The sequence below is a fragment of the Hemiscyllium ocellatum genome, chromosome 19 (genome assembly GCF_020745735.1).
Source record: "Hemiscyllium ocellatum isolate sHemOce1 chromosome 19, sHemOce1.pat.X.cur, whole genome shotgun sequence".
Lineage (NCBI taxonomy): Eukaryota > Metazoa > Chordata > Chondrichthyes > Orectolobiformes > Hemiscylliidae > Hemiscyllium > Hemiscyllium ocellatum.
This window is the reverse complement of record NC_083419.1, coordinates 60448419-60472962: the sequence shown is the minus strand read 5'-3', so window position 1 is coordinate 60472962 and position 24544 is coordinate 60448419. Positions and strand designations below refer to the sequence as shown.

General features: G+C 42.2%; 1 protein-coding gene across 4 annotated transcripts in view; it reads left to right on the top strand.

Annotated features, from left to right (window-relative positions):
- cntn1b (contactin 1b) overlaps positions 1–24544 on the top strand; it is a 661974-nt gene that overhangs the window by 318768 nt on the left and 318662 nt on the right. For all 4 annotated transcript variants that reach the window (XM_060839985.1, XM_060839987.1, XM_060839988.1 and 1 more), the window contains one exon: positions 9709–9829. In XM_060839985.1, coding sequence (XP_060695968.1) covers positions 9709–9829 — 121 coding nt within the window. The remainder of the gene's footprint in view (positions 1–9708; positions 9830–24544) is intronic.

Genomic DNA, 24544 nt, shown 5'->3' with positions numbered 1-24544 from the left:
ACGAAACTCTGGAGGTCTCTCCCTGAACCTCTTCACTTGTCTTTTCACTCGAGACATTCCTTAAGCCTCACTCTTGGATGATGGTTTGTTGTCGTATTCTGTCTGGTGATAGTCTAGTAATTACCTTGGGATGTTATGCCATGTTCAAGGAGCTGAGTAAATACAACTTGCTGTTGCTTTTCTGAGTTTGGGAGATCTTATCACCCTCGTGAACCCAAACTTGTGTGATCCGTCTCACCTCAAAGCATTAGAATGTTATTCAACCTTCTATGTTATTTGGCCACTTGAACATTCATATTTTCCCAAAAGACATTACAACTGCATGCCATGTTATACTCGGTGTGTAACTCCACATTAAGGACTGTTGTAGAGGATGGTACAAGGAATTTCCTTTAATGGGATTTGGTCAGGCTTGATACTTTTTCATTTTTGATTTATTATTGTCACATGTACATAGATACAGTGAAAAGTATTGTTTAGCTTGCTATGCAAGCAAATCTTTGCTTATACAAGTGCACCAGGGTAATAGAACAGAATGCAGATTATAGTGTTACAGCTACAGAGAAGGTGCAGTTCGACTTTAATATGAGAGGTCCGTTCAAAAGTCTGAGAACAGCGAGGAAGAAGCTATTCTTGAACCTGTTGGTACATGTTTTCGAACTTTTGTATCTTCTGCCTGGTGGTAGAAGGTGGAAGAGAGAGTGTAACCAGAGTGGAAGGGGTCTTGGATTATGTTGGCTGCTTTCCCGAGGCAGTGGGAAGTATAGATGGAGTCAGTGGATGGAAGGTTGGTTTGCGTGATGGTTGGGGTTATTTTGGGCAATGGTTAATCAAAATAAACATCTGTAAATGCGACAGTCACAAAACAATTATGGGAAGTGAAGAGTATGTTCGTGTTTCAACTGATGGTGACTGAGGTACAATTTTAACACCATCAATCTCCTGTTGTAATCTGTATCATGACTGATAAAGGCAAGTAACTCATTTGCCATCTTAACTACCCTATTAACCTGGCCTGCCACCTTCAGGTATCTGTGGACCAGTAACCTCAAGATCCCTCTGCTTCTCTGCTGTGATGTCATACACAAAACAATATTTGTTGTTTAGGCTTCCCTGTGAAACATGAGGGGGCTTTGTGGTGGAGTGAGTGGTAGCACCCGTATCTCTAGGCAAGAAGCTCTAGTTTCAAGTCCCATTCCAGTTTTATCAGAATGTGATCTGACAGATTGATTTTCAATCTGCAAATCCTTCCAGTAATCTCCAGTACACTGTAAAGACCAAGTCTTTTTATTTTCCTTTACTTTGAATTGGGCACCAGAACTGGATGGATACAATTGTAAACCATGGACTGCGGAAGGAGACCTAACAGCACCTTGTGCTGAGCAAGCTCTTCCATAGACAGACTGTTGACTTGAGTTTTCACTGAGGATCAGTCGCATGAGCCAGGAGTCCTCAGTATGACAACAGCTCTTCTGGGCAGGTGGGCAGCTTGTGAATGAAGAATTCAGGAGCAGAGGTCTCTTGCCTGCCAGCGACAACATCTCTCCTTCCTTTTCACTGAATTTACTAAAGTCTGGCCATGTTTGTCCCCTATTTATGAGATTGCATCTAACCAGTGACTGAGAAACTGAACAATTGATGTTTCAACTGCCCCTTCCACCCCTGTGTCTTCAGCAAGGAACTGAAAAGACTTGGATGCAAAGGCCAGAGGTCAGAAGGTCTTGGAAGAGGCAAAAGGGACACTTCATCGAGTCTTGAGGGTTGGAGCTATTGAACTGCGTTTCCCCAATATTTTTGCCTCCATCCACACCATTTGTTTAGCTCTGTCAGTCTATGCATGTAGGATTTTAAGAAGGGATTTGGATTTTAGCTAATGGTGTAATGTGGTGACCATTCATGCTTTTGTTTACCTAGCGTGAATATATTTGTAATAAATAGTCGCCCATGTAAATACAGAAAAATAATCAGTGTTTTCTGTTCACCAGACAGGTAAATTGGGTGCGTTGAGTAATTTGGTTATATCTTTAACATTAGTGACCACTCTGGGCTCGTATGCTGGTGCATTTTGCCAAGTGATTTGTGACAAAGTGGGGTGAGAATGAGAGATTGTAGTCGGAATGATGTGGCACCTGCAATACAACAGCTTCTCCATGGTAAAGGTTCATTCCCTGAGCTATGTCGCCTTTGTTCCGAGGGGGTTGCTACACATGTATGTGCACACACACTTACAGAAAATGAATTCTTCGTCAAGGTGCCAATGCACTGCTGGTTTTCCCTCATAACCCAGAGAGCATCGGTACCTTCATTAGAGAACAGAGAACAGATGATATAGTACAATCACACACTGCTGTCCCCATCATCACTCCGGTTAAAGTATTTCAGCATGAGCAGTATAGTTGATATGAAGCAAGGCTGTAATCCCCAACGAACCTGCACAGTTTACAGTGCACAATCCGATGCCATTTCTCAATCCCAAAAGAATATCGACTTAATTTCTGCCACTATTTCATGCAGCCTTACAGCCACTGGTCTTGCCGAGAAGGTTGGTCTCTTTTCACGCGATGAAAGAGAATCTCTTCCCAAAGTCAGTCCTTGAAATGTGGATGGATTGTACCTTATGGCTGCTCCTTTCAATATTCTTATATTGACACTTCTGCTCTGATAAATGGCAGTGTGACTTTCAAGATAAAGTTACCAGGTGGAAGTGGGGAGAAGGTCAAAGGTTATGCATTCCTGCAGGCCCTCTGGCCTTTTTGTTGCATTTTCAGGATGTGTGAGCGTGCAAACGTGACACTCCTATCTGCTGAAGCTCAAACTGAGTGACGGAGATCGAAGACTGTAGTGGGCAGTCCAGACCTCTGATTACAGAGTGCTGAGACTGAGCACCGTGCTGCTTTATATTTCTGGCATACGTGTTTTAATTCAGTATTTTAAACAGATTTGATTGACCCTGAGAACCTATCTGTGTCAATGATGCATCGTATAGGTGATAGAGGAAGTTAAATATTGTTCTGCTCGAGCTGCTCAATTAAGCTCCTTGTTTTATAGTGATACTGATTTTCCTCAAAATGTAAGATGGTGCAGTGTTAAGGGTCCCGACAGCGCAACAGGAAGTGAGTGGCACTGCTGCTCAGAGACACCTCGTTAGGCACAGTCATGACTAACTGAATGCCATGACCATTTGAGAGTCAGGGACAATTGTGTGCTGAAGCATGGAGGGGGCAGCTGACTCCACTGTTAGCTCCCGGTTGTTGACAATCCAGGTGCCCTACTGAAACAGCACCCAGACACACACCCAGTGCTCCATGAGCTGGTAGTATCATGCTGGTCTGAGAGGAGGATTTTGAATTGAAATCGCTGTCATCACCACCACATCTGCCACTCTGTGATCCCTGAACTGCAGGCTGATATTCTGGGCCCTCCAATACCATACTCACCTGTGGTTTTCCTAACATAAACACAATCAACCACTCTCTGAAGATGAAGCTCATTCAGTTTTTTCTTTCCTTCTAATCATGAAAGATATTCAACTCTGACACATTTCTATATAAAACTCAAGGAACAATGTGTGTTCTGATGGCTGGCACAGGTGGGCTTTCAGACATGTTTACAGTGTAGAATGGGAAAACTAAGTTTATTGGCTTAAGGGATAAAGATGTTGTTAAGTATCTTGAGGCATTTGTTTCACATTACAGTTCACAAACTCTGTTCAGAGCCAGCATTTCTTGTATTTAATTGTCACTGGTTATGATGGTGATTAAAACCACGTACCTGCATTGTCCACGACCCACTTGCCAACTTGTGTAATTTTTTTTCCTGAGGTGTTGTCTGAATAAAGTTTTGTACCAGGCATCCTGTGAAATAGGAAGGAACTTAATGACTGAGGTGACTGTCTCTTCAGGGTATTGTAAACTGACACCAAAGTTGCAATGTGGTCTGTCCAGATTCTGGCAGCCAGCTCCTTTATCTTGTGAGGAGCATCAGATTGGTGACTCTGTTTCGTAGTAATGGAACAGTTTTTGAGATTAGCTTTTCCCAAGCATGTGGGAATCCACCAGAGATGCACAGCTCATTGCTTGGAAGTACTCTTTACAGTTCTGCAATTTGGCCAATGTAGTTTAACACACATAATGTAACTTACGGGCACTTATCATTTTGTAATCCCTTGGCCTGTAGTTGACAGGCCTGCGTAATTGCAGTGTACTGATGCCAACAACTGTGGGTACAGTTCCTGCAGTGATTGAGGTTACCATATAGCTCTTTCCTTCTCAACCTCTTCCCCACCTCCTGAGGCCTCGTGACCTTCAGGTTAAATCACTACTAGTCCTCTCTCTCTCTCTCTGTGTAATGAGAGAGCAGCTTTACAGTCTGGTAAGACTGTGCCAACTTTACCTTGTATATTCAAGAAGAGACTTCATTATATCAAGGGCTATTTTGAAGTCCAGTGCCAATCTCCGATGGAATGCTGCCACATGAGAACTCTGTGGGAAGCCAGAGAAGTGATTGCTGGGCCTTTTGCTGACATATTTGGATCATCAATAGTCACAGGTGAGGTGCCGGAAGAATGGAGGTTGGCAAATGTGCTGCCACTGTTTAAGAAGGGTGGTAAAGACAAGCCAGGGAACTATAGACTGCTGAGTCTGACCTCCGTGGTGGGCAAGTTGTTGGAGGGAATTCTGAGCGACAGGATGTACATGTATTTGGAAAGGCAAGGACTAATTAGGGATGGTCAACAAGGCTTTGTGCATGGGAAATCATGTCTCACAAACTTGATTGAGTTTTTTGAAGAAGTAACAAAGAGGATTGATGAGGGCAGAGCAGTAGATGTGATCTACATGAGCTTCAGTAAGGTGTTCGACAAGGTTCCCAATGGGAAACTGATTAGCAAGGTTAGATCTTATGGAATACAGCGGGAACTAGCCATTTGGATACAGAACTGGCTCAAAGGTAGAAGACAGAGGATAGTGGTGGAGGTTGGTTTTTCAGACTGGAGGCCTGTGACCAGTGGAGTGCCACAAGGATCGGTGCTGGGCCCTCTACTTTCTGTCATTTACGTAAATGATTTGGATGCGAGCATAAGAGGTACAGTTAGTAAGTTTGCAGATGACACCAAAATTGGAGGAGTAGTGGACAGCGAAGAGGGTTACCTCAGATTACAAACAGATCTGGACCAGATTGGCCAATGGGCTGAGAAGTGACAGATGGAGTTTAATTTGGATAAATGTGAGGTGCTGCATTTTGGGAAAGCAAATCTTAGCAGGACTTATACACTTAATGGTAAGGTCCTCGGGAGTGTTGCTGAACAAAGAGACCTTGGAGTGCAGGTTCATAGCTCCTTGAAAATGGAGTTGCAGGTAGATAGGGTTATTGAAAAAGGCGTTTGGTATGCTTTCCTTTATTGGTCAGAGTATTGAGTACAGGGGTGGGGAGGTCATGTTGCGGCTGTACAGGACATTGGTTAGGCCACTGTTGGAATACTGCATGCAACTCTGGTCTCCTTCCTATCAGAAAGATGTTGTGAAATTGAAATGGTTCAGAAAAGATTTACAAGGATGTTGTCAGGGTTGGAGGATTTGAGCTATAGGGAGAGGCTGAACAGGCTGGGACTGTTTTCCCTGGACTGTTGGAAGCTGAGGGGTGACCTTATAGAGGTTTACAAAATTATGAGGGGCATGGATAGGATAAATAGACAAAGTCTTTTCCCTGGGGTGGGGGAGTCCAGAACTATAGGGTATAGGTTTAGGGTGAGAGGGGAAAGATATAAAAGAGACCTACGGGGCAACATTTTCACACAGACGGTGGTACATGTATGGAATGAGCTGCCAGAGGAAGTGGTGGAGGCTGGTACAATTACAATATTTAAGAGGCATTTGGATGGGTATATGAATAGGAAGGGTTTGGAGGGATATGGGGCGGGTGCTGGCAGGTGGGACTAGATTGGGTTGGGATATCTGGTCGGCATGGACAGGTTGGACTGAAGGGTCTGTTTCCATGCTGTACATCTCTATGACTCTATGAAATCTGGTAAATTGCTGACATGTGCATTCCAACCACCTTTTTCATTTTCAGTACCATCACCTGAATTTTAACTATTGCCTGCCTCCTAAGCTGAATGCACTTTTGCTGAAGGACTACATACACAGGTTCCTCCTACCAGGGAGGTCGTCCTTCGACTTTCCTGAATGAAAATATCGAATTAATGTTGGAGGTAGAGTCATAGAGCTGTACAGCTTTGAAACAAGCCTTCAACAATACTGTCAGCAATACTGTCAGGGTCCACAGCCCTGGCAGGGTCCAGCTCCTACAGCTGTTTCTTACTATCACATGGAGTGAATCGATTTGGCTGAAGAGCAGCATCTGAGAGGCTGAGGACAGCATCATGGGGCAAAGATTGGTCACCCGCTTAGCACTATTGGCTGATGATGGTTGCAAATGTTACAGTCTTGCCTCTTGTGGGATTTGCTGGTCTTACATCATAGAGATATCCAGCACAGAAATAGAACCTTCAATCCAACTTGTCCATGTTGATCAGATATCCTACATTAGTCTAGGCCTATCTGCCAGCATTTGGCCCATATCCCTCCAAATCCTTCCTATTCATATATCCATCCAGATACATTTTGAATGTTGTAATTGTACCAGCCTCTACCACTTCCTCTGGCAGCTCATTCCATGCACGCACCACCATCTGTGTGAAAATATTACCCCTTACGTCTCCTTTAAATCTTTCCCCTCACTTTAAACCTATGCCCTCTAATTTTGGACTCCCCCACCCCAGGAAAAAGACCTTACCTAACCATGACCTTCGGGATTTTATAAATCTCTGGAAGATGGCCTCTGATGCTCCAGGGAAAACAGCCCCAGCCTATTCAGCCTCACCCTATAATGCAAATCCTCCAACCCTCGCAACATTCTTATAAATCTCTTATGAACCCTTCCAAGTTTCACAACATCCTTCCTATGGCAGAGTTGAATTGAATGCAATATTCCAAAAGTGGCCCAACAAATGTCCTGTACAGCTGCAACATGACCTCCCAACTCCTGTACTCAATGCTCTGACCAATAAAGGAAAGCACCTCCGTCACTATCCTCTAGGAGAAAGTGAGGACTGCAGATGCTGGAGACCAGAGCTGAAAATGTGTTGCTGGAAAAGCGCAGCAGGTCAGGCAGCATCCAAGGAGCAGGAGAATCGACGTTTCGGGCATGAGCCCTTCTATAGGGTTCCTGAAGAAGGGCTCATGCCCAAAACGGCTATTCTCCTGCTCCTTGGATACTGCCTGACCTGCTGCACTCCTTCACTATCCTACCTATCTGCGACTCCACTTTCAAGGACCTATGAACCTGCACTCCAAGGTCTCTTTGTTCAGCAATGTTTTTGTCAGTTCTCATGGTTTATCTTGCTTTTTATGAATTGAAAGTGAGATTTTGCCCAAGTCGATATTTTTACCTAAAATATTTTTTTCTTTCTTTCCTAGTTAATCTGATCCTCTTGAATTATCTGAAACAAAAGATAGATGTGTCAGGCTTTAATATCGGCAACGAAATGTGATCTGCTGAGGTGATCATTTTTAATTAGTAATCTCAGGTATGCTTGAAGTTGGCAAAATTGTTGCCACTTTGAGGTCAGTGCCAGTGAGACAGAGTTCAAGAATTAGCTCATTCTAACTCATTCCTGAGCGAGCCTTTCTTTTCACTCACTCACTTTCCACACTTTAAGACTTGACGGTTCACATCAGCCAGTGTATTATTGTTAAGGAGTTATTAATTAAGACGTTGCAGTCATATAATTTCACAGAAATCCACCAGCCCTTGAACATAAGGGAATTCAATCTCCATTTCAGGAAGTTCAGACCAGCCGCTGAAATGTAAAACAATTTCCATTCATTGTTGAAATGTTGGGGAATTATCACTGGCGGTTGGAATGACATGTTGATTATCGATCAATAATTGCTGTCCACTTCACAAGTATTGAGCAGACTGTTCCCTGTTGCATTCAACATAGCAACACCTTGACCAATCAGAGTTCACTTACCAACCAATCGTACTCTCTTCACATGTAATAGAAATTGTTGTTCTCTGAGATTTGTTGTTCTTGCAAATCTGTCCAAATGGGTACAACACAAAACTCTTTAACAGCTTGTTTATCTTTCCCAGCAGCTCAATTCAAAATAAGAATTAAGAATTAATTAAGTCCTAATGGAAGGAATTTAAAATGTTGCTGATAGATCGTGTGTTGTTCATGTTCTCATGATTTTGGGAACAGATGATCCTTGTCACCAATGCAGAGCTACCAAGTGAGTTAAAATCTCAAACCCCACCCTCCAACCCCTCTGCAGCTCCAATTATTTCTGACCTTGCTAGATTTCAACACTAATAGACCTTAAAAAGCAAAATGCTGTGCAATGTTTCGGGACCGTTGCAATAATGCTGAGTAACGTTCTTTTTAAACACCATAAGTGCCTATAAGTCAGGAGTAAATCTGAAAAGGAAAGATTGTCATACATTTTTTAAATTGGTTTCTTTGCATTTGCTTGATGTCTCTGGGAATCAATTGGTCCTTTGTCTCAGTATATGATCCAATCATTTCCTTTGCAGCTCTCCACTAAAAGTGTGGTTGGTTCTTAAAAAAAAAAGCACACTCTTAAACTGACTTTTTTCTATGAGTTGAATGTCAACAAACATTGCCCTCAATTCCACCCCCCAAATTCCCCACAGCATAATACTGTATGAATGCACAATTCTTAAGAGTGAGCATGAGTGATTATATGAAAGTGAGACTGTTATTGGGGACGATTGTTAATAAGAGCACACTAAAACCATTGAGAACTTTGAGGCATTCACCCTGGATTCACGTCTTAAGAGGAGAGCTGAAATATTGACTTGGGACCCAGCCAATCTTTTCCCAAAGCCCACCCAAAAAAAACAATGATCAGGGCAGCCCATTGATGTCAACTCATCAACACAGGATCACGAACGTGTTTGAATGAAAAAGGCACTCCAGTTCATTGGTATGCACTTCCAGGACAGCAGTCTGACCAACCCACAGAAACCAGGCACATTTGCAATGAATTGGCAGGTATCAGATGCCACTGTTTTTCTCGAGTGAATTGCTATGGGATTGATTTATAAATGCCTCCTTCCATTGTTTGAAGGAGGTAATACCATACAAAGCCACATTGATTGGTAATCTACCAGGATACAATCACAAGCTTGTTAGTGCTTCACACGCCTGAAAGTAAATGTAAATGGTGTTGGTTATTGTGATGTGACAGAATACTGAAATGCATGCCTTTCTGTCACACGTATCTAATGTGAGTGAGGCAATAATTAACTGTGTGTGTGTGAATGTATTTGGTGTTCTGCAGTATGTTTTATTGCATTAATCTGTGCTTCCTATCTCCTGTTTTAAACTGTACTTCATGAAAAACCAAGTTGACACACGTGAATGTTTTCAGAACAATTACCTATTATATCACCACTACGGGCTTCAGCTTGAGCACATTCCAATTTGCCTTGAAGACACTTACCAGGTTGCTCCTTAAAATGCTAATTTCAACCACTCTTACACTTCATTTGTCAGCGTCTATTACATACTGTGGTGCACATGATAATAAACAGATTCCACAATAAATTCTACCAGGAGAATGGCAGACCACATGTCCAGAGGGTCTAAAGCATTTTGTTTGCTTGTTTCTTTTTTCCCCACAGAATAGACACAGTGGAGAATTGTTCTTTAAAAACGCGCAGCTAAGGCACACTGGGAAATACACCTGTACTGCTAAGACCACCGTCGACAGTGCGTCCGCATCCGCAGACCTGATTGTCAGAGGTAGGAATATCTTCGGTGGCTTTCTGAAGGAGTGCTGAAATAATAGGCAAGACAGAACTGCAAGAGGTAGCAGTTTTGATCTCTGCATTGAAAGGGAAAGCTTCTAAACTCATATTGGAGCAGATTGCAAAGTGTATATAAAGAAACTGATTGCCAGGAGCACCCTACTCAGTGGTCCCAGGGCACTATTTCATGATCCTAGCAGTTAGTTGATCACAAGATCCTATACCATGCTCTCAGCATCTTAAGCCAGATCTCATCACCTCCAACATTACAGTATCATTTGTTCATTTTTAGATTTGGTATCTTGATCCTTTTGTGGTCCTGAGTAATAAGACTTGATTGTTGCCCCATGTTAATTCTAGTTACTTTCCAGCTATACCTTTTAACAGAGTCCATGGGTAGGTAGCTTTCCTGTGATTGGTTTGCTAGTGCATTAGAAGCTGTTAATAAAGTGTGTTTCTCACAGTAATTCAAGCTCAAGCCTTGATGGGAGATGCCCACTTAGGATATGACAGTAAACATGGTGCTCTCAACTAATATTGCAGAAAACATCTGACCAATTCAATAATAGACTAGACATAATTAAAGTTGCTCATTTTAAAAGCTTAATTAACCTGTAAATTGCTCGAATGCTCCTGCTTCCACAGACTGACCAAGACAATAGTTGCATGGGGAGCACCTCTGATTGCAAGGTGCCCTTTAAACCACTGAGGGAGCTCCATCCCTATTCATTCACTGCTGCTGAGGCAAAATACTAGAACTTCATTCCTAACAGCACCTGGAGGTGGGGCTGTGGGGGACTTGGGTGGTAGTACATCTAAGTCCCAAGGTCAAAAGCGGCTATGGAAGGCAGCTCATCACCACCTCCTGCAGGGCCATTAGTTATGTGCAATAAATGCTAGCCCAGCCAGCGAGACTCGACAAACAAAAATGATAAATGATATTTATTTTCAATTTGAGCTGAATGAAACAATACAGGCTGAAAGATTTTTTTCTTTGGGCTTAGTTCACTTCTACATACACTAATATCTGCTTTATGACCTTTTATTCTGTTCTGTTCAGTCTTTGATTTTCAGATGGAATTTCTATTTCACTTGGTTATTTACATAATTAAATTATTTAAATGACTAATTAAGCATTTCTTTCCTTGGCTGCAGTAGTGATTTTTCAGACAAATCTCAAAACTTTGTCTGAGTGCCAGGTTTTGAAGGCAGTAAACATTGCTCAATGAGACGTCTGTCATTGGTGTAACATGGATGTGGGAACCCAATCACTTCAATCAGAATTGTCTGTAGTTGCAGGAACATTGATAAGAATAGGTACAGTCAGAGGCAGGTTGAGCCCACATGAAATCTGTTTTATTGCCGAATCTTTACAGTGTGGAATCAGGCTTTTCAGTCCATCAAGCCCACACCAACCCTCTGAAGAGCATCCCACCAAGACCCCTGCAATTCTCATGGCTAATCCACCTAACCTACACATCCCTGGGCACTATGGGTAATTTAGCACGGCCATTCCATCTAATCTGCACACCTTTGGACGGTGGGAGGAAACCTGAGCACCCGGAGGAAACCCACACACTCACAGGGAGAATGTGCAAACTCTACACAGACAGTCACCTGATGCTGGAATCGAACCCAGGTCCTTGGCGCTGTGAGGCAACAGTGCTAACCACTGAGTCACTGTGCTGCTCTGCTCTGTGTTTTAGCATTGCAAAATTTTGATTTTTTTAAAAAACAATTCTTTGTTGAAAAGAAGCTTGGTGTATCTTAACTCTGAATGTTCCTGTGAAATCCAGTGGATAAGTAAGATGTTGTATTTTCGTTATTTCAGGGAAGAGGCAAGATCAGCTTTCTTTAAATACTTTGCAAAGCAATTCATTATCACTAGAACTTGCTCACTTTTTTGTGTTTTTGATTTTTTTCTTTATATTGATTACAGACTATAGATCACTGCAAATGACATTGAGATTTCTTTCCTAGTATAATACATGAGCTCCACCCTCAGTGATTGTGTGGGCTCCACTCAATCGCAATGTTGGTAAGAGATTGAATTTGCCTCTTTAAGATAGCCAAATGGGATCCAACATTTTGTAAAAGGGAAAACAGAGCCATAGTTCACAATGGCATTTTAACCATCAGATTCATGAACTCTCAAATTTTACCACAGTCCTAAAGAGAGAGTGAAAGTATGTTTGTGTAGATTCACAGAATCCTGCAGTACTGTTCTTGTGCAGTCATGTAAGACTGTTTGAGTGGCTTTGAAACATTGTGATGTATGTGGTATAGCAGCACCCATCTGCCTCAACTCAACATCTTGTATCTTCTGTGAGATCATGCCGAGGAATCTCCCCGTGTCATGTTCCATTTATGACTTCTGGCAAGCCGGCTGTGCCTTTCTTGAAATGAGCGGAATGTTTATAAAGGCCAGCAGTAATGAAAGCCCATGTCCAAATCCAAAATGGCCGTCCTGACCAGAGCCAGTGGCAGCAACTGCTACACCTCCCATACTCAATTTCTCATTTGTGTGATAGAGCATTTTTTCTGCTTGAGTGTAGAATCCCGTTGGGAGCAAATGCCACTCGTCTTGCTGCCGCATGTGGCAGTGCTAAACTGCTAACATTACTTATTGCTCAAATATTTAAGATTTGGAGGTGTCAGTGTTGGATTGGGGTGTACAACATTAAAAATCACACAAGGCCAGGTTATAGTCCAACAGGTTTAATTGGAAGAACTAGCTTTCGGAGTGGTGCTCCTGATGAAGGAGCAATGCTCTGACAGCTAGTGCTTCCAAATAAGCCTGTTGGACTATAACCTGGTGTTGTGTGACTTTTAACCAAATATTTAAGACGCTAGTGTTGGTTTGATCCCATCAATGTAGGCTATACATCCCAAAGACTGGCAAATCCAGCAGCACATCCCTTTGGCGTTTCCAATAATCAAACTCTGCTTACAAAGTATTGAATCAATTTGCTGGGTGATCTTCAGTGTGTGAAGAATTGTGCTGATCGATTTAGGACTGTTACTCAGCCTCACGATATGGTGCATGTGTTTGTTGGCCCGTTTCTTTATCATTGCAGACGTAAGAACGTACGCATGCAGACAGGACTGTTTCAGCACAATAGCTGACAGCCATTTACTGGTTCATTGCCTGAACCAATCAGCATCCACTTCTGCAGCTGAAGGCTTAAGCAAAACCTAGCACTTAACATAAGGTAGCATTAGCTCTAACTTTGGTACAAGCTTGGAGAATGTGATCAGGTTGGCCTTGCCAACTAATCAGCATTCTTCTCTCATATGCAATAAATATAATTTTTTACGTTGCTATTTCTTGTGAATTTCCTCATGTGTTCAAGATGAAAAGGTTCAACAGAATGTGTCTTTTTTAAAGCAAAACTCAAGTTCTGTACCATCAAAAGGCCATTCCATGTAATCGTGTCTTTGTCTAGATAAACAGATGAAATGCCATGATGCAGAGTAACTGTAGGAAGGTGGGGTCAAGATGAGAATGGTGCTGGAAAAGCACAGTAGGTCAGGCAACATCCGAGGAGCAGGAAAATTGACGTCGATTCTCCTGCAGCCCTCACTTTCACCTAACTGTAGGAAGTAACTACTTAAAGTGGAAAATATTAAAACTTCTTGAAGTAAATTGACAGATCCAAAGCTTGATATACAAAAAAATTAGGAATATTAAATTTAAGCAGGGTGTAGCAGACTAAGAGTCTATTGGTAATTAAAAGACCACACCATAATTGATACTTGTTTGACATAAATGCAATATTCATAACAAATTTAACACAGAGTTTCTTTAACATTAAAAAGCTATGTGGCATTGTTCTCATGCATAGTTTCAACAGAGGGAGACTCTGCAGGTTCTATCTCATTGAACAGCAATCCTGCTGTCACCTGAGGCAAGTGTGAGGTGAGAAGATGCTGACGTTTGAGATTACAACTTTTGCATAATTAAATTGTCTGGATGAGAGCAGGAGCTGAGCACTCACTAGATTGGCACCACCTTCAACATTGCCTCACTCCCTGCACCACTGACATACTGCTGCCACAGTGTGTAACTTCTTTCAGATGAACTAACAGCACCTTCTAAAATCACAACCTTTACTCCCTGGAAGGCCAACCACCCACAATTCCCCTCGAAGCCTCTCACCATCTTGACTTCAAATTATATTCACATTCTTTCACTGTCACTGGGTCAAAAACCCTTCAACATATTTGCTGTTGCTGGGTCAAAGCCCTTGAGCGATCTTCCTAACAGCATTACAGTTGTCCTGACACCCCAACATGTGCTGGCCTTGCAGGCAGGTGCCATCCCAAATCCCATTGAAGAAAAATAGCCAAAAAAAAGTTGTCTTTAGCTTGAATCCAGAATAAACACAATGCCCATAATGAAGGGTGAATACATATCAGAGATTGAAAGAAAGCTAAACTTCACTTGCTTGAAACCAGTTGGAGAGGAATTGGTTTGTAAATATTTTGAGAGTGGTAAAATGGAAACTTGGACCATCACCAAGTTCTTGCTTTGTTACAGACCTGGAGAGGAGAATGGCAATTTGCAAATCTGGCTCCAATTTTAATAGTAAAGCTAATAAGTGGAAAGTGAGAGAACATTTCCCCAGGACTGCTTGCCCATCATCTCTGATCTTGGCTGTTTTAGCTCTGACTGGAGGGCTGGTTTGTCTTAAATTTCATCATGAATGAAAATGGTTTATGATGATTAAAGCATCAAGAGGAATTTAGAGAAAGGCACAGTGTGAAAGATGAGAGATAAAAATGCAAGAAGCACCTTTATTCATGAGAGTTACGTGTCCTTGGTGGGAGATAACCTCATAGGTGATAGAGAAAGGAACGAGATACCAAGACAGCAAGATGTGAAAGCACAGGTCCAAGTTCAGGAAAAACTATGTCATGTTCTGAGACCATGAAAGGCCCGATAGAAATACAAGTATGCCTTTTTTCTTCTCTTTGAATATCTGAAAATAGTTCTTTGTTCCCCTTTGTGGAAACAGCAGTAGTGCCAAAAACTGGGTCTATTTAAGAAACAAATTGGACAGTTCCCTGGAAGGATGAGATCAACAGAGTTGAAAGATGTCCTTCATCCTTAGGATTACATCTCACATTTGTGTGTCAAACTCTGGCACCTGGAGTCATCAGGAATTGTTTTTGCAGTTGAATGAACTTGAATTAGAATTAAATATAATCAATGATTGGGTAGAGTATTTAAGCATGCAGTGTATAATTTACTGAAGATGGCATTGTTGGGCTATGTCCAATAGTTCTTAGTTCAGATATCCCCAATGTTTCAGTGAGGGCAAGACAATGCCAGCGCCACCAAGGGTTAAAACTGGAGTGTTTGTGTTCCAAGTGCTATAATGTTACGCTGCAGCAGGAGAAACAAGTCAGGGTTCAAATTGGTGCAAAGTGAATTTAGGACTGAAGCCAGACATTCCTCACCGAATGATAAAGACTTGAAATAGAGGTTAACACCTTCATTTACCGAACAAATCGATATTGTGTATGGAGAGTGAGAAGTTGGCTGGTGAACTAAAATATGGTTCACCCTTGACATGTCCTCTTAATGACTTACAAGCCCTCCGTGTTAAACATTGTGTCAGAAAAGAGCACATGTACAGAGGAACCTCAATTATCCAAAGGACAAGGGCAGGGAGTATTTTGGTTTGTTGATCAAATTCCAGATAATCGAATGCCAGGTAACATCGTTTAGCCGAGCATTGTGACCTTGCGATCTTGTCAGATAATCCGAAATTCGGATCGTCGAATGCTGGATAGTCGAGGTACCTCTGTATTAACTGTGACCAAGGTACTTTCCATTATTTTTCAAATCAGTTCGTCTTTGCTCCTGTCCACAAGTTGTTAAATCTTTGCTGAGTGTTCTGTAATCATTAGTTGTACCTGGTGATTAATTCCAAGATGTTCAATTGAGAGTCCGGACAATGTGCAGCTGGTATGGAGTGGAAAGCTTAGAAATTTGCTAAGTGTGGGACTTTAATGAAGTACAGGAAGAAGGTGTCCCATTGCTTTTCCTAATGTACAGAAGTCTCTGTAAGTAATCTGTTTGACTGCACAGAGAAAGTACTAAAATCATAATATAGATATCTGAAGCAGTTATGTGTTGACAAAAATTGGATAAGCACAGAATTGTTACATTTCAGAAGGAGGTTGGATGTGTTTGGAGCACATAACGTTTAGTTGTAAGTGGTATCAGCATTTAGTAGATACAATAAAATTGTGCTTAAGAATAGCATGAATTTCATGTGACTGATTAAATTAATGAATTGCATTTAAGGAGTTAGTTTGTGAACAATGCTGGGACATTGTGTTGCATCTGTGAAATATGGGGACCAGAGTGATTGAGGACAAGCACACCTGAAACACTGTCTAAATATGCAGTAGCTCTCACTCAGGATTGGTGTCTTAGAGGCTGAGTTGAAGACCTTATGTTATATTGAGGAGGGGGAGAGAAATCAGGATTCTTTATTCCAGAAGATAAATACACCTCCCCTCTAGAATGGGCCAGTCCATTTCCATCTGTGATAAGGGACAAGGGGGTGAAATTATGAATGGGTTCTTGAGTTGGAGAATATATTTGTGCAAGAGAGTCAACCATGCAATTATTTGAAGTTCTCATCCCTGTAAACAAGCAATGTCTGTCGTAGAAGTGGTACGCATTGATTTAGAGTGCCTTTCAAATGGGGAGAGTACAAAAGAATGTGTTGGTAGTAAGGGATTATGTTGTAAAGGAGGCAGGGTTGTGTAGCCAAGAGTATGAGCCCAAAAGGCTATGCTGCATGGGGCTAGGGTTATAGACATCTGTTCAAGGCTGGACAGGAAGCTGAAGTGGGAGGGTTGGATCAAATTGTCATGTCCACATGGGTGCCAATACCACAGGTGGAACTAGTGGGGGAAAAGTCTGTACGGACAGTGTGAGGAGTCTGGCACCAAATTGAAGACAAGAACCTCGAAGGTCTCTCAATTAATACCTGAGTCATGTGCCACTTGGCAGAAGGGTGTATAATTGCAATGAAGATTGGTCTGTGAGAAGTAGGTTCCATTTTGTAAGGCATTGACCTCAGTACTGGGGCAAGTGGAGACTGTGTTGTTGAGTTGGCATGTACCAGAACTCTGCTGAGACCATTGTTCCAGAAATCTGTACAACGAAGGAAATAGAAAGCAGTTTAAGATAAACAATGGGGTGAGGCACCAAGGATAAATGTAGCAAGTCAAGGCAGGAGAGCAAAAGAGTAATATGGGAAATGAAGATCAGAGAATGGCTGAAAAGGGCACACAGAATGAACCAGAAAATGCCCCAACATTATTACTTGATATTACAAAGATATCGAAAAAAAATTAAATGTTGGTTGTCTGAATGTGCATAACATTTATAACAAAATAAATTAAAACACACATTGAAGAAAATAAATATGATCTGAAAGGCTTTGCAGGGGTGACTGAGATTGGGTTCTGAATATTAAGGGATATATGACATTCAAGAAAAATAGGTATTTAGTTTAAGAGTGGAGGGTTAGTACTGTGAATTAAGGAAGGTATAGATACAATAATTAGCGATGATCTTGGTTCAGGAGGTAAGGGTATAGAATCGGGTAAGTGGAGATGAACAACAGTAAGGAAATAAAGTCGCAGGAGTATAAAAATTGGCAGAACATGACTGAAAGATACTTCAGAAAGAAGAAATTGAGAAGAAAAAGACATGTGTGCTATACTCTCTGTTTTCTGCAAGCCAGACAATCTTCTATCCTGACTGATATGGTAGTCCCGCACCATGAGATCCTACTTCACTCAAAAACCTTTTAATGGAACACTTTGTCAAATGCCTTCAGGAAATTGAAGTACAGTACATCTCAAGTTCCCCTTTAGCCACACCATGTGTCACTCCTTCAAAGAAGTCCAATAAGTTAATTTATGATAATTGCATTGCAAACCAGCTGACTGGACAACTGAGCTAACTGACTCCCCTCCCCCTCCCCCCTCATTCAAGAAGGTAAGGGCAGGTAAAAGGAAATTATAGGCTGGCTAATTTGATGTCTGTCATGTGAAAGTGTTAGAATAAATCGTTCAGGAAGTCATAGCTGGAGCATGCTTAGGAGCAGGAAGCTTCACTGGATTTTGTTAAATTACTCCAAGGGTGTGGAGTTGAAATGTGCCACAGCCAATTCTTCAAAGTCAGTTCATGCACCATACAGGGACATCCGTGCCTAGTCTGAGCCAACTAAGCCATCGAGATGCATCACTGTGTGTTATTTGTTTCTAAATATAAACATTAATAGTGTGACCTGATAAATGGACCCCTGCTGAGAAACCAAATAGTTTTTACTGTAGATTTAAAGAAACATTTTTGAAGTGTTGTCGCGGCCCACATTTATTTTCACACCGCTCTGTTGAATGGCGTGTGGCAGGTATATATTGGTGCCAAACGGTGTCCAATGCCAACTCCGTTCCCATGGAGAGGAGCAAAGGTCAGAAGTCCTGCAAGGTCACCCAGAAGCTGATTGTTATTGTTGCTGCTCTTGCAGTATCACAGTAACCACTTGGGTAGAATAAGTTGGAGTCGTGAACGCATAACCATTTCCTTCTGTAAACTCTGATCCTGCAGAAAGGAAAGCTCAGTTTCCCTTGCTCCTGTTTTATCGCTGAAAAACAGTTGAACAACAAGCATTTTCAATTTAAATGGATGGAAATGGACTTGTGTGAGCTTAAACATGCACTTAAAACAAAATTTATTGCAGCCAAAATTGAATAGCCTTCACAAAATATACTTCAGAGACCTGATTAATGGACTTTGCACTGAAAGGTTATTTAAAAAAAGACTGAACGAATGGAAAAATATTATTTTTCTTTACTTTTCTACTTCCGTTGAAAGCCAGTAGCACACATCATGCACTTTGTAGCATGTTATTTTAACATGAATGTGAAGAGGAAGGATTTGGGTATAGACTAGTTACTTAAATCAAATTTAAATTATAACCCAATTGGAAATTAAATTTCACATTCCATAAAATAACAAAACATACAGTCATAACCTTCATATTATACGGAAGCAGAGAGCGACTGAGCCGTGTTAACAAGGCAGGCTTGGAGGTGAACGAGCTGCAATTCAGTTCAGTTTTCTGCAATATGGGCGGAATGGGAAGTTGCTGAAAATGTGTTGCTGGAAATGCGTAGCAGGTCAGGCAGCATCCAAGGAGCAGGAGAATCAATGTTTCGGGCATGAGCCCTTCTTCAGGAAGCCCTTCCTGAAGAAGGGCTCATGCCCGAAACGTCGATTCTCCTGCTCCTTGGATGCTGCCTGACCTGCTGCGCCTTTCCAGCAACACATTTTTAACTCTGATCTCCAGCATCTGCAGTCCTCACTTTCTCCTCAGAGTGGGAAGTTGGTCATTATTGCTCCTCCTGATCATTTCTTCTGTTTTCTGCCCATCCAACCCCACAGTCAGGGGACAGGTTTCAAATCCCAGGACGTCCGACACTCCTGTTCTTATCTGTCAGCCAGGGCTCTTTGATTGGACCAGGTTAACAGTGCCAATCAGAGAACTCTTATTCTGTGAGATCCACCAGGCTGACCTCATTATAATCATTACAGAAGGCAAATGCCATGTTGGCATTCCTATCAAGAGGGTTATAATACAAGAGTAGGGATGTAAGTCTAAGGCTCTGGTCAGACCACATTTGAAATCTCGTAAGCAATTTAGGGCCCCATATCTGTGTTGGCATTGGAGGGGGTTCAGAGAATGATCCTGTGAATGAAGGGTTTGTTATTTGAGGAACAGTTGAGGGCTGTAGTCTGTCATCAGATTTTAGAAGAATGAATGGGATCTGATTGAAACTTACAAACACTGAGAGGCCTGGATAGAGTGGGCATGGTGGCGATGTTTTCACTCTTAGAAAAGACTAGGCCCCAAGCCTCAGAGTGCAGGGATGACCCTTTGGAACTGAGATGAGGAGGAATTTCTTCAGTTTGAGTATGGTGAACCTGTGGAGCTCATTGCTGCAGCAGGCAGTGGAGGCCAAGTTATTGAGTGTATTTAAGACCGAGATAGACAGGATCTTGATTAGTAGTGGAATCAAAGGTAATGAGGAGAAGGCAAAAGAATGAGGTTGAGAAACATATGCCATAATCGAATGGTGGAGTGGACTCATTGGGCTGAATGGCCTAATTCAGCTCCTATATCTTATGGGTCTTCTGATAATATATAAAATTATGAGAAGCATGTATTGGGTGAATGAGGGTTTTCCCCCCCAGGGTGGAAATGTCAAATACTAGGGAGCATAGGTTTAGGGCGAGAGGGGCAAAGTTTAAAGGAGATGTGCGAGGCTGTTTTTTTTTACACAGAGTGGTAGGTACATGGAATGCCTTTATGTAGCTCCCCATCTCCTCCAGCCCAAGAACTCTGCTTCATTACAAGTCTGGTCTCTTGTGCATTTTCAATTTCCAAGACTGACCTATTGTGCTTTTTCAGTTTCCGTTGCTCCACTATTGGCATCCATGCCTTCAGCCTCCTTGGCTCTGAGCTCTGCAACATCTTCCTGCCCTAAATGTCTTTACCTCTCTATGACTCTCTTCTCTGCAATGCTCCTTCAAAGCTACCTTTGGTCAAAGTTGCCAGCATCTGTCCTCATGACTGCTGCTTTGGCAGCATCAAACATTCACATTCAAAATGTTCCCATTAAGTGCCTCAGGAAATTTTACTGAATTAAAAGGTACGAGATCAATACAAGCGATGGTTAAAATATCCACAAGTGTTTCACATAATGAGTTGTTTTTGAACCACAGTGAAGGTTAGGTGAGCCAACACAACGAGACTGTGCATTGGCAATGTCTGCAAAATGGGTACAATATGATATTTTCATGTCAATCTGCTAAGTACCAGTTGTGGCTTCCAATAGCTAACTTCAGGCTTTTAACGAGAAACTTGAAATAGTGCTAACACAAAAGCCTGGGCTTCATGAGCAGGACTGTACACAGAGTGAGGCCTCTCCTTGGCATTAGATTAGATTCCCTACATTGTGGAAACAAGCCATTTGGCCCAACAAGTCCACACCAATCCTCTGAAGAGTAACCCACCCAGACCCATTCCTCTGCCCTATATTTACCACTGACGAATACACCTATCATATGGGCAATTTAGCCTGGCTAATCCACCTGACCTGCACGTCTTTGGATTGTGGGAGGAAACCAGAGCACCCGGAGGAAACCCACACAGACATGGAGAGAATGTTCAACTCCACACGGACAGTCACCCAAGGCTGGAATTAAACCCAGGTCGCTGGTGCTGTGAGGCAGCAGTGCTAACCACTGAAGCCACAGTGCCACCCATTAAGGGTGGGAACACACAAAACTTAGGAGGGGCCTAACTATAGACGCTGCTTGTAAAGATATGTTTCTCCACCTCCTGGCAACAATCTTGAGAGGCAAATTCCACCCCCCTCCCCACCCCATTCAACTTTGCTGCTGCCATTCACTGAGAATGATTTCCAACATGGGAGGACCTGAAGACAGAGGAAAAGTCAAATTACTGTTTACTGAGAGAGGGAGAAAAAATGTTGTCTGTCTGTAGTCTGTTGCTGAATTAGTTGCTTTCAGTAATTCATAGTGAATTACGAAGTTCAGGATTTAAACTGTCTGCCAAGTAGTGCACAAGACTAGACATTGACCCTTTACCGCTAGAATTTTGAGTTCAAATCCAGAACACATTGAAGGGCTGAAAATCTTTTGTCAACTACCTTATCAGACTTTCCTTACCAAGCAATAATGGTTAGCAGTGGGGTTGGGACAGAGTGTCATAGAAAAATAGAAAATAAGGACAGGAGTACACATTCAGCCCTTTGAGTTATCCCTGCCATTCAGAATTGATCTTGGCTGATTATCCGGCTCGAGACCCACTTCCCACTGTGATCCCTTTAACCTAGTCATAGAACAGCAACTATATGGGTTTGGAAAATGTGAGACTGCTGCATTGAGATAGCAGCCATTTCGCTCCTTGAAACCATTCCGCCAGTTGATGAGAGGTAAGGCACTGGTACAGTGGGAATGTCGCTGGATTAGTAGTCCCGAACTCCAGGCCAGTGTTTTAGGGACATTCATTCAGTTCCTACCAGGATATATGATAAAATTTAAGTCCAATAAAAAGGTGCAATAAAAAAGGCGGCCTGTTGGTGACTGTCAATTATGATTTTTAAAAACATGTGGTTCACTATTGCCATTTAGAGAGGGAAATGTGTCATCTTTAGATGGTCTGGCCTACATGTAGCCCCTCTTAACTGCCCTCTGGGCTATCCACATCCCATGAATGAAGTTTGAAATAATATCATGGATGAGCTACAACCAAACTCTTACATTCTAATTCTACCTTAAAGTATCAGAAATCCATCAATCTCAGGTTTAATATTAATGCTTGATCTGAAGTCCTAGTTTCAGCTTATGGTAGAGAAAGTCACAAACCTATGTGGAGAAACGTTTGATCATTTTGCTGGTGCTCCTTTGGGGAAACATTGATAGTGAGGAGCGAAGGGATCTTTATCTGTCAAAGCACAGTTGTGCCCGACTTGCAGTGTCACGAGCTGAAACAAAAACTTGTCATTTCCAAGAATTAACATACTTCAACTCGATGAGTGTTAATGGCAAAATCTGACCACAGATTTTTTGAGAATGCTAGATTTCACTTTAAAGCTGATCTGTAGAGCTTAAAAGGAACCATCTTTTACAACACAGTATTTAAGATATGCTTTCATATGGAATTATAATGATTTAGTACATATTATAGGATTCAGGCAGCTTCTATCCAGGATAGACTGCACAGTGTAATTAGCTTGGGATTTGCAAAATTGAGCGGTTTGGGTTGTTCTAAAATAACCTTTTGAAATTGTGAATTGGATGGACACTCAACTTTTCTACTACCATTCACTGAGAATAATCAGTGCCATTGTTCCTTTAATTACCTTGGGAAAAAGTCATAGAACCATGGAATCCCTCCCGTGTGGAGCAGGCCATTCGGATCATCAAGCCTAAACTGACCCTCCAGAGACCATCCCACCCACATCCATCCCCTTACCCTATTCCTGCATTTCCCATGGCTAATGCACCTCGCCTGAACATCTCTGGACGCTACAGGTAATTGAGCACGGCCAATCCACCGAACCTGTACACTTTGGACTGAGGGGGGGAAACCCACACAGACACAGGGAGAATGTGCAAACTCCATGTAGGCAGTCACCCGAGGGTGGAATCGAATCTGGGTCCCTGGAGTTGTGAGGCATCAGTGCTAACCACTGAGGCATCGTGCCACACCAAGCTGTAATAAGAAGTAAAGATTTGCATTTGTGTAGTGCCTTCAGAACATCCTAAAGTGTTTTACAGCCAATGAAATAACTCTGAATTTGATTTGCTGTTGCCAATTACACACAGCAAGCTCCCACAATAGGGGATCTTTTCATTTCAGGTATCAGCTGAGAGATGAATGATAGTCTGAAAGAGAAGTCTCTGGCTTTTTTTCTTCAAGAGATCTTTCTCACCTCCCTAGGAGAGCAGAGGCAGCTTTGTTTGACTATCTCATACAAAAAAAGCACCTCAGGCATTGAGGACAACTTCAACTTTGAAGTAAACTGTCAGACGGAAATTTATGCTGTAGACTCTGGCATGACTTGACCACACAATAACTCGATTGAAACACGGACACAACTGACTCCAGACTTTATTTAGATAATATTCACTCTTACTCATGGTGAAGAACTGCTAGGAAGGTGTGCAGAAAACAAGAAGCCATTTTCTAACAAGGTAGGAGGAAGGGAGTCAGCATTTTCATTTTGTTGGCGGTTCCTTTGTTTGGTTTTCAGGTTAACAACAGGGAGATGCCTGGATTTTATTTTGGAAGCGTAGTAATGCTTTCCTCACTAATCGCAGAACATAAAACATGGCGGTTCCAGGTGGAACACACCAAGAATTCTGATTCAAATATAAATACTTACTGTTCTCACTGAGATTATTAATTTACTTCCTAATTACAAGGTACAGCCTACAGTGGTGTCACACTGGCTCTGAAATAGCACATTTCTTTGTTGTCTGATATACTCGACACGATCCCCTTAATGATGAACACCACTCGTGTTGCTACTCCATCGAATCCCTCCAGTGTGGAAATAGGCCTTTCAGCCCAACAAGTCCACGCTGACCCTCTGAACAGTAACCCACCCAGACCCATTACCCTACATTTACCCTGATTAATGTACCGAAACACTATGGGCAATTTAGCATGGTCAATTCATCTGACCTGCACATCTTTGGACTGTAGGTGGAAACCCACACAGATACGGGTAGATCATGCACACTCTGCAGAGACAGTCACCCAAGGCTGCAATCGAACCCACGTCCCTGGTACTGTGAGGCAGCAGTGCTAACTGCTGAGCCACCTGCAGTGTTGAAACAGCTGGCTTTACTAGTTGAGTCTAACTTTTAAGGCACCTTATCCTGCCAGTGTAATCTCAGATTCTCCGATTTAGAAGTGACTGCCTTGGAGTATTCCAGGAGTATGCATGATCTATAGTGAGAAATGATCTGATCAGGGTAACCTTTATGTTGCAGGATGGCTTCAATGTGTAACTCTTCCAGCATCAGCCTTGTGCAGAAAACATGTGATTTAGGCCCTAATTGCCAGGCTGCCGATGAGGG